The sequence below is a fragment of the Heptranchias perlo genome, chromosome 7, assembly GCF_035084215.1.
Source record: "Heptranchias perlo isolate sHepPer1 chromosome 7, sHepPer1.hap1, whole genome shotgun sequence".
Classification (NCBI taxonomy): Eukaryota; Metazoa; Chordata; class Chondrichthyes; order Hexanchiformes; family Hexanchidae; genus Heptranchias; species Heptranchias perlo.
In genome coordinates this window covers 12,044,431-12,060,171 of record NC_090331.1, presented here as the reverse complement: position 1 = coordinate 12,060,171, position 15,741 = coordinate 12,044,431, and the positions used below count along the sequence as shown (strand labels likewise).

At 44.4% G+C, this 15,741-nt stretch overlaps 1 protein-coding gene across 9 annotated transcripts in view; it reads right to left on the bottom strand.

Moving 5' to 3' along the window:
- LOC137323527 (myc box-dependent-interacting protein 1-like) overlaps nucleotides 1-15,741 on the bottom strand; it is a 127,911-nt gene that overhangs the window by 59,981 nt on the left and 52,189 nt on the right. For all 9 annotated transcript variants that reach the window (XM_067987088.1, XM_067987092.1, XM_067987089.1 and 6 more), the window contains exon 6: nucleotides 14,102-14,209. In XM_067987088.1, coding sequence (XP_067843189.1) covers nucleotides 14,102-14,209 — 108 coding nt within the window. The remainder of the gene's footprint in view (nucleotides 1-14,101; nucleotides 14,210-15,741) is intronic.

Sequence of the window (15,741 nt, the reverse complement as noted above, 5' to 3'; positions counted from 1 at the left end):
AAGACCTGTGTCTAGAACTAGCCAAGCTGTTCCAGTACAGCTACAACACTAGCATCTACCCGACAATGTGGTAAATTGCCCAGGTATGTCCTGTCCACAAAAAGCAGGACAAATCCAATCCGGCCAATTACCGCCCCATCAGTCCACTCTTGATCATCAGCAAAGTGATGGAAGGTGTCGTCGGCAGTACTATCAAGCGGCACTTACTCACCAATAACCTGCTCACCGATGCTCAGTTTGGGTTCCACCGGGGCCACTCGTTCCCAGAACTCATTACAGCCTTGGCCCAAATATGGACAAACCTTCTCAAGGGCAATTAGGGATGGGCAATAAACGCTGGCCTCGCCAGCGATGCCCACAACCCATGAACGAATAAAAAAGAGCAAATTCCAGAGGTGAGGAGAGAGTGACTGCCCTTGACATCAAGGAAGCATTTGACAGAGTGTGGCACCAAAGAGCCCTAGTAAAATTAAGTCAATTGGAATCAGGGGGAAAACTCTCCAGTGGCTGGAGTCATACCTAGCACAAAGGAAGATGGTAGCGGTTGTTGGAGGCCAATCATCTTAGCCCCAGGACACTGCTGCAGGAGTTCCTCAGGGCAGTGTCCTAGGCCCAACCATCTTCAGCTGCTTCATCAATGACCTTCCCTCCATCATAAGGTCAGAAATGGGGATGTTCGCTGATGACTGCACAGTGTTCAGTTCCATTCGCAGCCCCTCAGATAATGGAGCAGTCCGTGCCCACATGCAGCAAGACCTCGACAACATCCAGGCTTAGGCTGATAAGTGGCAAGTAACATTCGCACCAGACAAGTGCCAGGCAATGTCCATCTCCAACAAGAGAGAATCTAACCACCTCCGCTTGACATTCAATGGCATTACCATTGTCGAATCCCCCATCAACATCCTGGGGGTCACCATTGGCCAGAAACTTAACTGGACCAGCCACAAATACTGTGGCAACAAGAGCAGGTCAGAGGCTGGGTATTCTGCGGCGAGTGACTCACCTCCCGACTCCCCAAAGTCTTTCCACCATCTACAAGGCACAAGTCAGGAGTGTGATGGAATACTCTCCACTTGCCTGGATGAGTGCAGGTCCAACACTCAAGGAGCTCGATACCATCCAGGACAAAGCAGCCCGCTTGATTCGCACCCCATCCACCACCGGTGATCAGTGGCTGCAGTCTGTACCATCCACAGGAAACACTGCAGCAACTCGCCAAGGCTTCTTCGACAGCACCTCCCAAACTCACGACCCCTAACACCTAGAAGGACAAGGGCAGCAGACACATGGGAACAACACTATCTGCAAGTTCCCCTCCAAGTCACACACCATCCAGACTTGGAAATATATTGCTGTTCCTTCATTGTCGCTGGGTCAAAATCCTGGAACTCCCTACCTAACAGCACAGTGGGAGAACCTTCACCACACTGACTGCAGTGGTTCAAGAAGGCAGCTCACCACCACCTTCTCAAGAGCAATTAGGGATGGGCAATAAATGCTGGCTTGCCAGCAACACCCACATCCCATGAATGAATAAAAAAAGTCAGGCCAATATTCCAGAAACTGCATTTCTCTGATGATCAGCCCCCTCCCCATTACCAATTCTTCTCTCCCAATCCAAAAAATTCTGCGCCCCTCTTAGTGTATAGCTGCTCAAATTAAGTGTTGACAATCTGTTCTACCACTGAGTGCATTGCAGCCAAGCACAATCCTGTCCTCAGCCAACATCCCCACACTTGCTCTTTTCTACACAAATCACAATCAGGAGCAAGAACCACAGACCATTTCTTTTTAACCCCTCTGACCCACAGCCGTCAAGGCCTAATGCAGAGCCCTCAACTAGTGCACCAGCCGAGATCAACTGAACTGGCATAAAGCAGAGATTAACTGGTCCGTATGGCTCTGCTCAGTGCTGTCATCGACACAGCCAGCCAGGTAATCCTGAACTGCCTTAATGCAGTTTGTTTTAAGTTTGTTTGCTGGAATACTGCTGAAACGAGTCAAGGAGAAACAAAATGGAAGCATGTCCACATATGGGTTAAATGGGCTACAGTATCACTGATTCACAAAGGGTAGTAGAAATCTCGCACACTCCCCCAAAAAAAGCTGTTGAGATGGAGAGTCAATTGAAAAGTTCAAAATCTGAGATTGATAGATTGTTAGACAAGGGTATTAAGGGTTATGGAACCAAGGCGGGTAAATGGAGTTAAAATACAGATCAGCCATGATCGAATTGAAAGGCGGAACAGTCTCGAGGGGCTGAATGGCCTACTCCTGTTCCTATGATTGGCTATGGGTGGATGATGTCATGGTCATGTGTCTGTTACATGGAATTGTGGGGGGTGGGGGGGGTGTATAAAGAACTGCCTTAAGGGGGAAGGTCAGAACAGAAGCAAAGGACAAAAAGGGACAGACAGTTTCAAGATGTGATCACCTATTCTCCAAGAGATTGGGGTAAGCGCCATCTTTTGAACTTACTGCTTTGTTACTGTGTGTAACTAATTTGTACTTGGATTAAAATTATTGATGCCACCGTATTCTCGAACTGATCTACAGCCATGAGTTGATACAATGGGCTTTATCCCTCAAATGTAACATACCGACTGAGGAGAGTAGTTAGCGAAGCCCGAATGTTGAGATTTCAAGATGATCAAAGCAAGTCCGCTGGTTCGAAGCTTGCAGGCCTGGAGATTCCATTACTGCTCAAAGAAAAACGCCCTTTTCACCAGGTGCGGCACACACCTGTCACAACTCTAACCTTGGTCAGTGTGTACTCAAGGCATCGCTTTATTCAGAATTACTTGTGTGTCATGCAAGAGAAAGGGGTTATAACAGTTGAGCTCACTCCCAACAGAACTGTCTGATGGGAATGATTCTCATTACTGAGATTTGTGAAGTTCAAACCCAAACCCTCATCCATGCCAATCTCAACCAGCTTAATATAGACTTTTTTCCCCCTCCACTAATAATTGAAGTAATTTCCTTCAAATTGACCCTTTAGTTATACCCATCAGGAAAGATTAAACAGGCTGGGGCTCTTTTCTCTAGAAAAGAGAAGGCTAGAGGTCTTTAAAAATTATAAAGAGGCTTGATAGGGTAGAAGTAGAGAAAATGTTTCCAATTGTGGGGAGTCCAAAACTAGGGGTCATAAATATAAAAGATAGTTACTAATAAATTTAATAAAGGAATTCAGGAGAAACTTCCTTACCCAGAGAATGGTTAGAATGTGGAACTTGCTGCCACGTGGGGTTGAGGTGAATAGCACAGATGCATTTAAGGGGAAGCTAGATAAGCACATGAGGGGGAAAGGAATAGAAGGATATGTTGATGAGGATAGAGGAAGTAGGGTGGGAATAGGCTCATGTGGAGCATAAACACCAGCATAGTCCTGTTGGGCCAAATGGCCTCTTTCTGTGCTGTAATTTCTATGTAGTTGCCGGATTAAAAGGGTCTGACTGGGCCCCAAAAGTTGTCTGTTTTCAGCTCACACACACAAATATTATAGTAATAATCCCACTCAACTGGAGGATTGCAAACATTACCCTCTTGTTCAAAGGAGAGGGGGATAAACCAGGCAATTACAGGCTAGTCAGCCTAACGTCAGTGGTGGGGAAACTTTGAGACAATAATCCAGGACAAAAAAAAAAGTCACTTTTAAAAGTATGGGCTAATTAATGAAAATCAGCGTAGACTTCAATGAAGTTAGTCAAACACTATTTTCCTTTATGAAGTAACAGAGGGTAATGCGGTTGATGTATATATGGACTTTCAAAAGGCATTTGATGAAGTGCCACATAATAGACTTGTTAGCTAAATTGAAGCCCATGGGATTGAAGGGACAGTGGCAGCGTGGATACAAAATTATCTACGGTACCTACAGCAGAGAATAGTGGTGAACGGTTGTTTTAAAGACTGGTGGGAAGTACACAGTGGTGTTCCCCAGGTGTCGGGATTAGGACCACTGCCCTTTTTGATATATATTAAAAAAGGACCTGGACTGGGGTGCAGGGGGTATAATTTCAAAGTTTGCAGGTGACACAAAACTTGGAAATGTAATAAACAATGTGGAGGATAGTAACAGACTTCAGGAGGACATCGACAGGCTGGTGAAATGGGCAGACACATGGCAGATGAAATTTAACGCAGAGAAGTGTGAAGTGATGCATTTTGGTAGGAAGAATGAGGAGAGACAGTATAAACCAAGTGGTATAATTTTAAAGGGGGTGCAGGAACAGGGAGACCCAAGGGTGCACATACACAAATCTTTGAAGGTGACAGGACAAGTTGAGAAGGCGGTTTAAAAAAAGCATATGCAATTCTGGGCTTTATTAGAGGCATGGAGTACAAAATCAAGGAAGTTATGCTAAACCTTTATTAAACACTGGTTAGGCCTCAGCTGGAGTATTGCATTCAATTCTGGGCACCACACTTTAGGAAGGGTGTCAACGCTTTAAAGAGGGTGCAGAAAAGATTTACTGGAATGGTGCCAGGGGTGAGGGACTTCAGTTATGTGCAGAGACTGGAGAAGCTGGGGTTGTTCTCCTTAGAGCAGAGAAGGTTAAGGGGAGATTTAATAGAGGTATTCAAAATCATGACCGGTTTTGACAGAGTAAATAAGGAGAAACTGTTTCCAGTGGCAGAAGGGTCGGTAACCAGAGGCCACAGATTTAAGGTGATTGGCAAAAGATCCAGAGGCGACAATAAATTAGCTACATCATTAAATAAACTTAAAATAAAAATAAATTTAAAACAGAAATAGACAGTTTCCTAGAAGTAAAGGGAATTAGGGGTTACGGGGAGCGGGCAGGAAATTGGACATGAATTTAGATTTGAGGTTAGGATCAGATCAGCCATGATCTTATTGAATGGCGGAGCAGGCTCGAGGGGCCTACTCCTGCTCCTATTTCTTATGTTGTTATAAGTCATGATCTGGAATGCACTGCCTGAAAGGGTGGTGGAAGCAGATTCAATAGTAACTTTCAAAACAGAGATAAATATTTGAAGGGGAAAAAATTCACAGGGTTATGGGGGAAGATCAGGGGAATGGGACTAATTGGATAGGTCTTTCAAAGACCCAGCACATGCACGATGGGCTGAAAAGGCCTCCTGTGCTGTACCTAATATGATACTAAAACATCAAGAGCAGCTGATCCTTTTCAGTTCAGTAAAAAAACTATTTTAATTAAACATGACATTTTGTTTACTCATTCATCCCCCTCTCATCCACTTTTCAAATTTTATTCAATACCATCTACCTTTTCTTTACCTTGTCAAAAAAAAACATTTGTCCGCGCTGGGGGAGCGCTGCACAGTTGGAGGGACCAATTTTCCGATGAGATGTGAAACACCTATCTGTTCAGGCAGATGTAATTAAAGTGGAGATAAAAGATCCCATGGCATTATTCACAGAAGACTTCCCCCATGTCTTGCTGAGCATTCATCCCTCAACAGACACCAAAACAGATTGATGTCATTTGCTGTTTGTGGGGCCTTGCTGTGCACAAACTGGCTGCCACGTTTTCCCCCACATAAAATGATTACACTTCAAAAGAACTTCAATTGGCTATGAAGTGCTTTGGTATGTCCAGAGACTGTGAAAGGTGTTTTATGAATGAACGTTCTTTCTTGGGCTGGGAATAAAAAATAATTGGCTAAAAATTGTCTTTTGAAGCCAATCAAAAGCCAGAACAGTAATGCTCGACCTGTTTGCATTTACAATGCAACCATGGCAACCTCAAGTTTTATCAAGGCAGGAAGGGCTGCTAAAGAAAGACAAGATGTGGAGATGCCAGTGATGGACTGGGGTGGACAAATGTAAGGAATCTTACACCAGGTTATAGTCCAACAGTTTTATTTGAAAATCACAAGCTTTCGGCGATTATCTCCTTCGTCAGGTGAGTAAGTGAAAAGGTTCTCAAATCGCATATATGCGATTTGAGAACCTTTTCACTCACTCACCTGACGAAGGAGATAATCGCCGAAAGCTTGTGATTTTCAAATAAAACTGTTGGACTATAACCTGGTGCTGTAAGAAAGACAATTCAGCCAGCAACGGCCTACAGATGAAGCATGCCTGAAGTACCTCCTCCAAGAGTTTGAGGGGGGGGGGCGAAAGAGAAGAGCTGATAGGGTGTTGTGGGGGAAAAATTGCCAATCCAGATCAAACAGTAGCAGGTGTTCATGAAAGCAGTCAAAAATCAGCAGCCTGAGGAACAATTCATTCCCCCCCGCCCTTCCTCCTGCCAAAAAACCTGATCTTTATCTGGAGATTTTAAGCTTCTCTTCCTTGCTTCCTCATTTTTACATTAAAATATGATTCACTGCCACCAGTTGTAGCCCAGCCGAGTTCATTGCCACCCTCTCCCAAGTTACAGGTTCAGATTGTGGAATCTCTTGCACGACTTTATACTGGTTTTGCAGCCAAGTGTTCCAGACAGGCAATACTCCAGTCACAGTAAACTACGAGGCAGCTTTGGACACCCAAATGCAGCTTGCCCCGACAGTAAGGCAAGGGATCCGATCCACCATTTCCCACCCTTTCGACTGGCGATCCCGAACGGGGTCATGCGGAGGTCGAGCCCCATGTGCCACTGTCTTGACCTTTACTAGCAACACTGGCAGTGACCCCCCCCCACCAACGCAAAAATCCACAGGGTGGTCACTAAACATGTAGCGATCTTCATGCAGTCCTTCAAGGTTGAACGGTCACAACAGGTTCAAACAATTGGCCATTGTTTTGCCACTAGAACAAAAGGTGCGTCTTAAAAAGGAGAGGGCCCCCCCGCTCCCCAAGGGTTTTTTATTTAAAAAAAAAGTGTCTTACAGCAGTTAAGGGTTTATTCATTGCTAATGGGGTAATCCCTTCAGCAGTGTGATTTCAAACGCAAAGCTTCACCAGTTCCACTTAAAAATACATTTGCCAATTGGAAGGGGCCCCAAGACATCTGTCACATGGTGTCTTGCAAAGTGTAGGGCCAGCTCTGGTCCCTCTACCTTGGCGTGCGCTCGTTGAAAACCAAAAATCAGATATTGGCTTATGGAACACAAAAAAAAACTAGACCGGATTGTACCTTCTGAAGATACTTAATTTAGACTGAGACAACTTTGAATCTGGGCTGGCTTCAAAGCCCGTGGCCTGAGATCTAACCCACTGAAGGGCCAAGTTTCCAAATCATCTATTTGAACAAACATACCTAATCAAGGCAGTTGTAAACAATTTTACAACACCAAGTTATAGTCCAGCAATTTTATTTTAAATTCACAAGCTTTCGGACAATTGTAAAATTGTTTACAATTGTCAACCCCAGTCCATCACCGGCATCTCCACATCATAATCAAGGCAGCTCATTGAATAGTAGCAAACTGCTCCAGGACCCACCAAGTCTACCAGCGTTTTACAACTGTTCTTTCTTTGATTGTACTTGGTAGTTGAAGTGTATCAAAATGAAGAACCAGTTCACGTTAGAGAGACAAAAGAAAAAAAATCAAACTGTCCCTCAACACCTCTGTCTACTTTAAGCACAACACAGGCCTTTAGTTTGGTGCTGGCTGACCCAGCTTTTGCTTGCTCTCTTCCCCTCCCCACCACCCCCCTTCTCTCCCCCACAGAGCAGGTTCACACCAGGGGCTGTTCCCAATCAGTTCTTGTGCCAGAAAGGAGTAAAGCTTCACACCCACAACACAGGCAGTGACCATCTACCAACAGATGGACTCAACAGGAAATTCAGACCTGGGGTTCCCACAAGCTGGAGCAGAACTTCCTCAAGAGGAAAGGCTTCTCTTTAAAAATTAGCTTGGCTCTCCCAGGAGTACACAACTCCCCACAGTTTACATCTAGCCAGTTACTGAGATTACCTCAACAAACTCCAAACTTAGGGCACAAGTATAAAACAAGCTCTGCAAAAAAATGTAGAGCAAGGAATTGGCTCATTCTCAATAAAATACATAGAGAGAGAGGAGGGGAATCAGATGTTGGGAGACCAGTAATGCTTTGTACAATCATATTATGTTGTGTTGCCAGTTTCAGGAGAGCACTGCAATACCAACCACCTGGCACCAGGCTCCTATTTAAATTTCCAGAGCAGTTCTCCATTAGGCAGTAAAACCAGCACATCCAGTGGCAACTCGCCAAAAGTCCATGAAAAACCATCTCCACAGGCGACTTGGACAGGTTGTAGGGCTGATTTTCCTGGCTCCCCTCTGCTGAACAGCAGCAGCGCCCTCAAGGTCCTCTGGACTGGTCCAGTCCAACGGTTGCCCGAAAATCCTGTCCCAGCCACTAGCTGGGCCCAGCCTCAGTAAGCAGAGACAGGAAAGCAGCTAGAGACTAGAGAGAGAATGCAAGAGGCCTGCAGCTGCATTGCTACCGCCAGCCTCTGTCTTCTGGCCATCGGCGGACAGCAGCAGCCACAAGGCCCACCCCCACCGGGAAGGGAGAAAAAAATAACAGCTTACCTCGTGGCTCCTCTTCAGCTTTCTGCCAAACCGCCTCAGGCCCTCCGATTTAAGAAGCATCCCAACACCAGCAGCTTTTGTGGGGCACCCCATTACCTTAGGACCATTAACGTGCCACCATTGGGCCTATGCCTACTGCAGGTGCAGATCATTCTCTGCCACTTGGTGGGGTGGGGGAGGGTGTTGTCCCTGGAAATCCATGGGTAAGGTAAAGGGGGTAAAGAACAAAAAGGGACTGGGTCTCTGCTCCCTTTTCCTGACGTCGCACGCAGGGAGTGGACCTTTTCCCCCGGAGTGGGGAAAAGGAAACAAATAAAATCAGCCCTTATATCAAGAACTGGTTTGCCACCAGCTGAAGTTTTTTTTTGAAATGTTCAAGACAGAGACACACAGAGCTTAAAGCACAGTATCACAGCACAAACACATGGGACAATTAAGCAGAGCCACACACCACACAGTCAAAAAGGGAAAGACGTGATCACCTGATTTCGAAGCAGATTTGATTGGGCAACGATGTGGGCCACAAGTTTTCCCTGGCACCACTGAGGCGCAGCTTTCTCAAGCAGCGAGACAGGCTGGGGAGGAAAACAAACACACAAAAAAAAGCACACAGAAGATTATAAGAGCAACAGGCTGGTGAGTCGGACGCAAGGGAAGGGAAGCAAGAAGATGGGGGAGGGGGCAGGGTGGAGAAAGAAAACAAAACGCATTGTGTTAATCAACAGCACCGTGCCACAGATAAACCAGGTTCACTTGTACGTTCCAGCAACAGCTAAATAAAGGACAAGTTAGCAGCAAAGAACAGTTAATAGACAGAAGAGCAGTTAGTCACAGCAGTCATCAACCTCAATAATGCAATTCATGTAAACACTTCAGCATAAGGCTGAGAGCCCAAGATTCCCGAAATGGCTTGCAACAACCTGCCAGCAGTGTGTGAATAGAGGAGCACGCGACAAGGGTGTAAACATCGAGTGCGCTACAAGTTGTTTACAGATAAGAGTCTGCAAAGGGATATACACAGATTAAGTGAGTGGGCAAGGTGGTGGCAGATAGAGTATAATGTGAGGAAATGGGAAGTTATTCACTTTGGTAGGAAGAACAGAAAAAAACAGAATATTATTTGAATGGTAAGAAACTATTAAATGTCAGTGTTCAGAGAGAATTGGGTGTCTTTGTACAAGAAACACAAAGTTAGTATGCAGGTACAGCAGGCAATTAGGAAAGCAAATGGCATATTGGCCTTTATTGCAAGGAGGTTGGAGTACAAGAGTAAGGAAGTTTTACTACAGTTGTCTCACTAAAGCCCTGTACCTCACCTGGAGTATTGCATACAGTTTTGGTCTCCTTATCTAAGGAAGGATATACTTGCCTTGGAGGCAGTACAACAAAGGTTCACTAGATTGATTCCTGGGATGAGAGGGTTGTCCTATGAGGGGAGATCAAGTAGAATGGGCCTATTCTCTCTGGAGTTTAGAAGAGAGGTGATCTCATTGAAATAACATTATGAGGCGGCTTGACAGGTTGTTTCCCCTAGCTACAGAGTGCATAACTAGGGGGCATAGACTCAGGATAAGGGGTCAGCCATTCAAGACTGAGATGAGGAGGAACTTCTTCAGAGGGATGTGAATCTTTGGAATTCTCTACCCCAGAGTGCTGTGGATGCTCATTGAGTATATTCAAGACTGAGAAGGATAGATTTTTGGACTCTAGGGGAATCAAGGGATCTGGTAGGAAAGTGGAGTTGAGGTCAAAGATCAGCCATGATCTGATTGAACGGCGGAGCAGTCTCGAGGGGCCGTATGGCCTACTTCTATTTATGTTCTTATATTCTATGCCGCTCCTCTCAAGCGTTACAGCCATCACTAGTGGCTTTGGTCCAGGATTCACATGTAGAAGTTTAACCACCGGCTACAGCCCATTGTTATTGTGCTCCTGGATCTTCGTTGATTCACAGGAAGGTGAGGGGAGTGGGAGAAGGGAATCAAGGAGAAAAATAAATAGGGGATGATTAGGAAAAAAAAAAATAGCAGCCCTCCCATACAATCCAGCAGTAGGATCAAGAGCAGCCATCTCATGAAGGACAGCACTTTTCAAAAAAGAAAAAAAATGAATCAGCAAACCTATAATTAGAACATGAGAATCCCTGCCCTCTCCTGTAGGTGCTGACCCGTTTGGGATAATGTTCCACGTGACAGCAGCCCTCATCTGCGAGCCTGAACAGGGACAGATGGCAGGTCGCTCTGTGGGGGGGGGGGGGGGGGGGGGGGGGGGAAAGAGCAGGAGGGGAGGAGGAAAGAGAGGAGGAGAAGGGGTGGGCAGGAAGGCATCATAACCCAGCCAAATCCCATCTTCAGCCATTGTCCACGTTTGCACTTTGCAGCAGAGGGTGGCCCCAGAAAGGAGATTAGAAGTGAGGAACCTTTTTTTTAAATCTTGACCTCCTAGTTCTGAGGATCAGAGAACAGTAGTGTTTCAACCCACCTATCTCCAAATGGGGGACGGCCATTCAGACCAGATCAGTCTGGGGCCTTGATGGTCCACAGCCAATTAACAGACAATGAGGATGCTTCACCTAGATACAAAAGGCGAAAGCTTGCAGCATTAAGTTTACCTTGTCAGGACCCGCTGTCATTGCACAAGGGAGGGGCAATGAACTGCAGTGGGTGACACTTTCGGCAGGGAAAGAACCAGCTATCAAATTAACCAGCTTCAATCATACAAATAATTTCAAGCCCTGTTTACACATGAAAACGATCACAATAAAAGACAAGAAGAAAAAAAAGTCACCATTTCATTGGTGAAGATGACAACAGGAACATAGTTCAAGGTTAAACACCAAGGCCTTAAAAAAAGGTTTCACTTTCAAATTTATTCATTTTTCAAAGCAAAGACTTTGTATATATTAGTGTCAAAACCTGAACCAACGAGAGTGTTTAGATCGACCCTTTTACATCCCTGGACAAGAAAAATCACAAGACTACAGCATTAGTCGTAGCAGCAAGCTTCCCAACAGTCAGCCTCCTGTGCCCACGGAGGCTGTTCCCACACTGTGCACTTTGGAAACTCCAACTGATACAAGACGGCCTTCTCCTGGGAGGAGGGTCTTGCATCTCACCCTGTGCTTTGGGCTTTAACTAGTCAGAGTTATACTGCCACTTTTTCCTTGACGTGCCCCCGAAAATCAACTTTCCATCAACGAATATGGCAGCATAAATGCAGCAACACATGATGTGCTTGCAAAGCCCTTCACCAGAGATATTAGTGACTGGTGTTTAATGACTCTACAGCGAAATATTATTAGAAATCCTACACCCATTGGCTCATACTGGAATGAATCTGAAAAAGTTTACTCTTCTCTCCCTCTTTCCTGCCAAATTTACTCCCCCTCCTGAACATGGCGACTCATGCAGAAGCATGGTTCCCTCCAGTACCTCGGACGGAAGGAAATTCATAAAACATCGTTTAGCCTCAGCTGGAGTATTACGTCCAATTCTGGGCACCACATTTTAGGGCAGATGTCAAGGCCTTAGAGATAGGATGCAGAAGAGATTCACTGGAATGGTAGCATGGATGAGGGACTTCAGTTATGTGGAGACACTGGAGAAGCAGAGGTTGTTCTCCTTAGAAGAGAGAAGGTTATGGGGAGATTTGATAGAGGTGTTCAAAATCATGAGTGGTGCTGAGTAAATAAGGAGAAAGAGTTTCCAGTGGCAGAAGGGTCAGTAACCAGAGGACACAGATTGAAGATGATTAAGAAAAAAGTTTCATGTTCTTTTGTCAAAGCAGGGAATTGCTATGATCTGAAATACACTGCCTGAAAGGGTGGTGGAAGCAGATTCAATAGTAACTTTCAAAAGGGAATTGGATAAATACTTGAAAAGGAAAGAAATTACAGGACTACAGGGAAAGAGCACAGGAGTGGGACTAATTGGATAGCTCTTTTAAAGAGCCGGCACAGGCACAATGGGCCAAATGGCCTCCTTCGGTGCTGTAGCATTCTATGTTTTGGCAGATTATTCAACCTTAAGGGGCATCAAAACTAACCCCCAATTCCATCCTTAGCCCAACATCCAAATACATATACCTTGCAGCAGGGATCACTGGATAGATATCCAGAGCAAGAACCTTGGCTGCTTTTTCATTCCCAACCATGGGGAAAAACTATGCAGTTTTTAAACGACATTCCTTCTTTGCATCTCAGTAAAACAGACTGATGCACTGTAATGAAGGTTAGTTATTGCTGACAATGTTTGATGAACAAATAAGGGCAATTGTAAGGGAACTGCTTATCTGTAATAGCAGTTACCCAAGTTGCTCACAGGTTAGAGGATTTCAGGTACAAATAAGCCATGATCGAACTGGATGGCAGAACAAGCTAGAGTGGCTGAATGGCCTACTCCTGTTCCTGGTCCACAGAGATTAGAAGGGCAGGTAACTTAAAACAACAGACTGGCACCAGGAAACAGCACTTAAGGTGAAAAACCACACAACTGCCATCTAAGTAAGAAGTTTACAACCAGAGTCCATTGCCAGTACAAAGTAAATAGAAATATCAATTTGCCACATCCACTCAGGATTATCCAGTAGCACTTCCTGGAGCAAAGGGAAACCAGTTAGCTTTTCTAAACGTGTGCTTGACTTTTCAGGAAACACTAGCACAAGAAAGGATTTCACTCCCCAGTTCCAGCAACATCATTACTGGGCAAACATCCTGTTGCCAAAATGGCAAATGGCATCTCAATTTTGTTTTTTTAAAGTGCCAATCCATCATGCCGTTTTAGAAGATCTTGAGTCTGTCAACTTACAGTAAAACAATGCAAGCACACACTGGCAATTCAGAGCAAAAATCAGCTCCAATTTCTGAAGGGTTCATATTTGTGATGACTGGCAATTTTAACGAAACATTATTTATGACTCTTTCAGATGCTGAAAAACCTACTGCGCATTTCCAGCAATTTCAATTTCAGGAACACAGAAAGGCACAGGATCAGAACAAGTTATTGCAGTCCCCTCGGCTCACTCCTAGTGCCTCGGAAACACCACAATACTAGTCCATATACCATTTTCAAAATTCTTCTCCACCGGTAATCATATTTAAAACATACAGCAAGTGATTCTGTGCCCATGCAATGTAATCAGCATTTCCAGTTAACAAGTGAATTGGCCACTTTATCAAATCTTGTCCACTTCAGTTTTATTAATTTCACAGAACTTGGGTTTTCTGGAGAGGTGAAGGTAACCAGGTATTTCATGGTAGTTTCTATTATCATATTGTAGATAGGGAGAAATGGTTTACACGGGCAGGAGGGTCAGTAACCAGAGGACACAGAGTTAAGATAATTGGCCGAAGAAGAATAAAGGGGAGACAAGCAGAATTTTTTTTTTTTTTTTTTTTAAAAAAGAGCACCCTGAGTTATGATGATCTGGACTGCACGGTCTAGAAGGGCGGTGGAAGCAGATTCAATAATAACTTTCAAAAGGGAATTGGATAAATACTTGAAGGGGAAAACCGTACAGAGTTATGGGGAAAGAGCAGGGCAGTGGAACTAATTGAACAGCTCTTTCAAAGAGCCGGCACAGGCACGATGGGCCGAATGGCCTCCTTCTGTGCTGTATCATTCTATGAACATGCAGCTTACTGTACCTTGGCTATTTTTACATCATCTTTCTTTTTTGCACCTTGGAGAGATTCATAATGATGTCTTGCGCTGTCGTAATCAACAAGCTTCCTTCCACGCTTAGCAATACGAGTCTACAAGAGAAATTGTGTGTTAAAGAGATCTGTACAGAGAGTAACAGATTCATATTAAAGATTTGGCTTGGAAAAAATGAATACTTGAGACCCTCTCCTCCCTCTCCGAGGCAGTGAAATGTGTCAAATATTGAAGTTGCCATGTGTCACACACTCCTTACTTGGGCATCACCATTCTGGGACAGTCACACCTCCAGCTGTGCACTTCTACCAGTAGATGGAGCAACATTAACTTCGGATTCCCATACCTATACCTACAGCATCACTGGAGGCAAATTTGCTCCGTGCTGACTTTCTGTAAATAAAAGCCACAGGACCTCCACCAGAAACTACAAAAAGTCAAAACCATCGATACAACTTCATAATTTTTGTTTTTTGTTTGTATGCGAGTTGTAATGGACTGGAATGCACTACCTCAAAAGTGTGGAGGAAGCAGATTCAATAGTAACTTTCAAATGGCGAATTGGATATATACTTGAAAAGGAAAGAATTGCAGGTCTGTGGAGAAATAGCAGGGCAGTGGAACTAATTGAACAGCTCTTTCAAAGAGCTGGCACAGGCACGATGGGCCGAATGGCCTCCTTCTGTGCTGTGGGATTCTGTGACGTTAAAAAGAAAAGCCTTTTTGCAGAACAATAAAGGCTTGGAAATTTAGCCTCAGGCATCATTCACAGACAAGTCCAGCCTCAGATGGTTCAGTAAATTTAGCTAAGAAAAGTTTATGGAGTTTGCAAGTTAGCATTTAAGACCATGTCAACTTCTGGGATGAAGCTCCTACCTCACCCAAAACCAAACATGGCTGTACATCCCAGAAGAGAAAAAAAAACTGGTGACCAAAATCTTAAGTAGCATCAAAGCACAGAATGTTTAAAGAAACACAAGCCAATACCAACAGATACAAGAACTTTTCTTTTTTTAAAAAAAAGGAAAAATTCAGGGAGGTATTAAGCTTAAAAAAAGGAAATTAACGAGTCACTATTTAACTCGCGACTACATTTAAATTATAAGGAATCTTACACCACCAGGTTATAGTCCAACAGTTTTATCTGAAAATCACAAGCTTTCGGAGATTATCTCCTTCGTCAGGTGAGTGAGTGAAAGGTTCTCAAATTGCACATCTTATATTAGGTAATATAAGATGTGCTATTTGAGAACCTTTTCACTCACTCACCTGACGAAGGAGATAATCTCCAAAAGCTTGTGATTTTCAAATAAAACTGTTGGACTATAACCTGGTGGTGTAAGATTCCTTACATTTGTCCACCCCAGTCCATCACCGGCATCTCCACATCACATTTAAATTAGCGAAAGGACACAGCATCTCCCAAGGTTGACTAAATCAGCAACAGCAGGCAACGAAAACCCACCCACTGCATTAATCCAAGGCCAGCACTCTGTTCCACCCCTCTTGCCTCTCCTTTAAGAACCTCCTTATCCAATGCCCCTTTAAAGCCCAGCCCAAGAGATCTTCCCTCAGCCTCTACAAACTCCATATCCTCACCAACCAAGGTTGAGCCAGACTGTCCGCAACC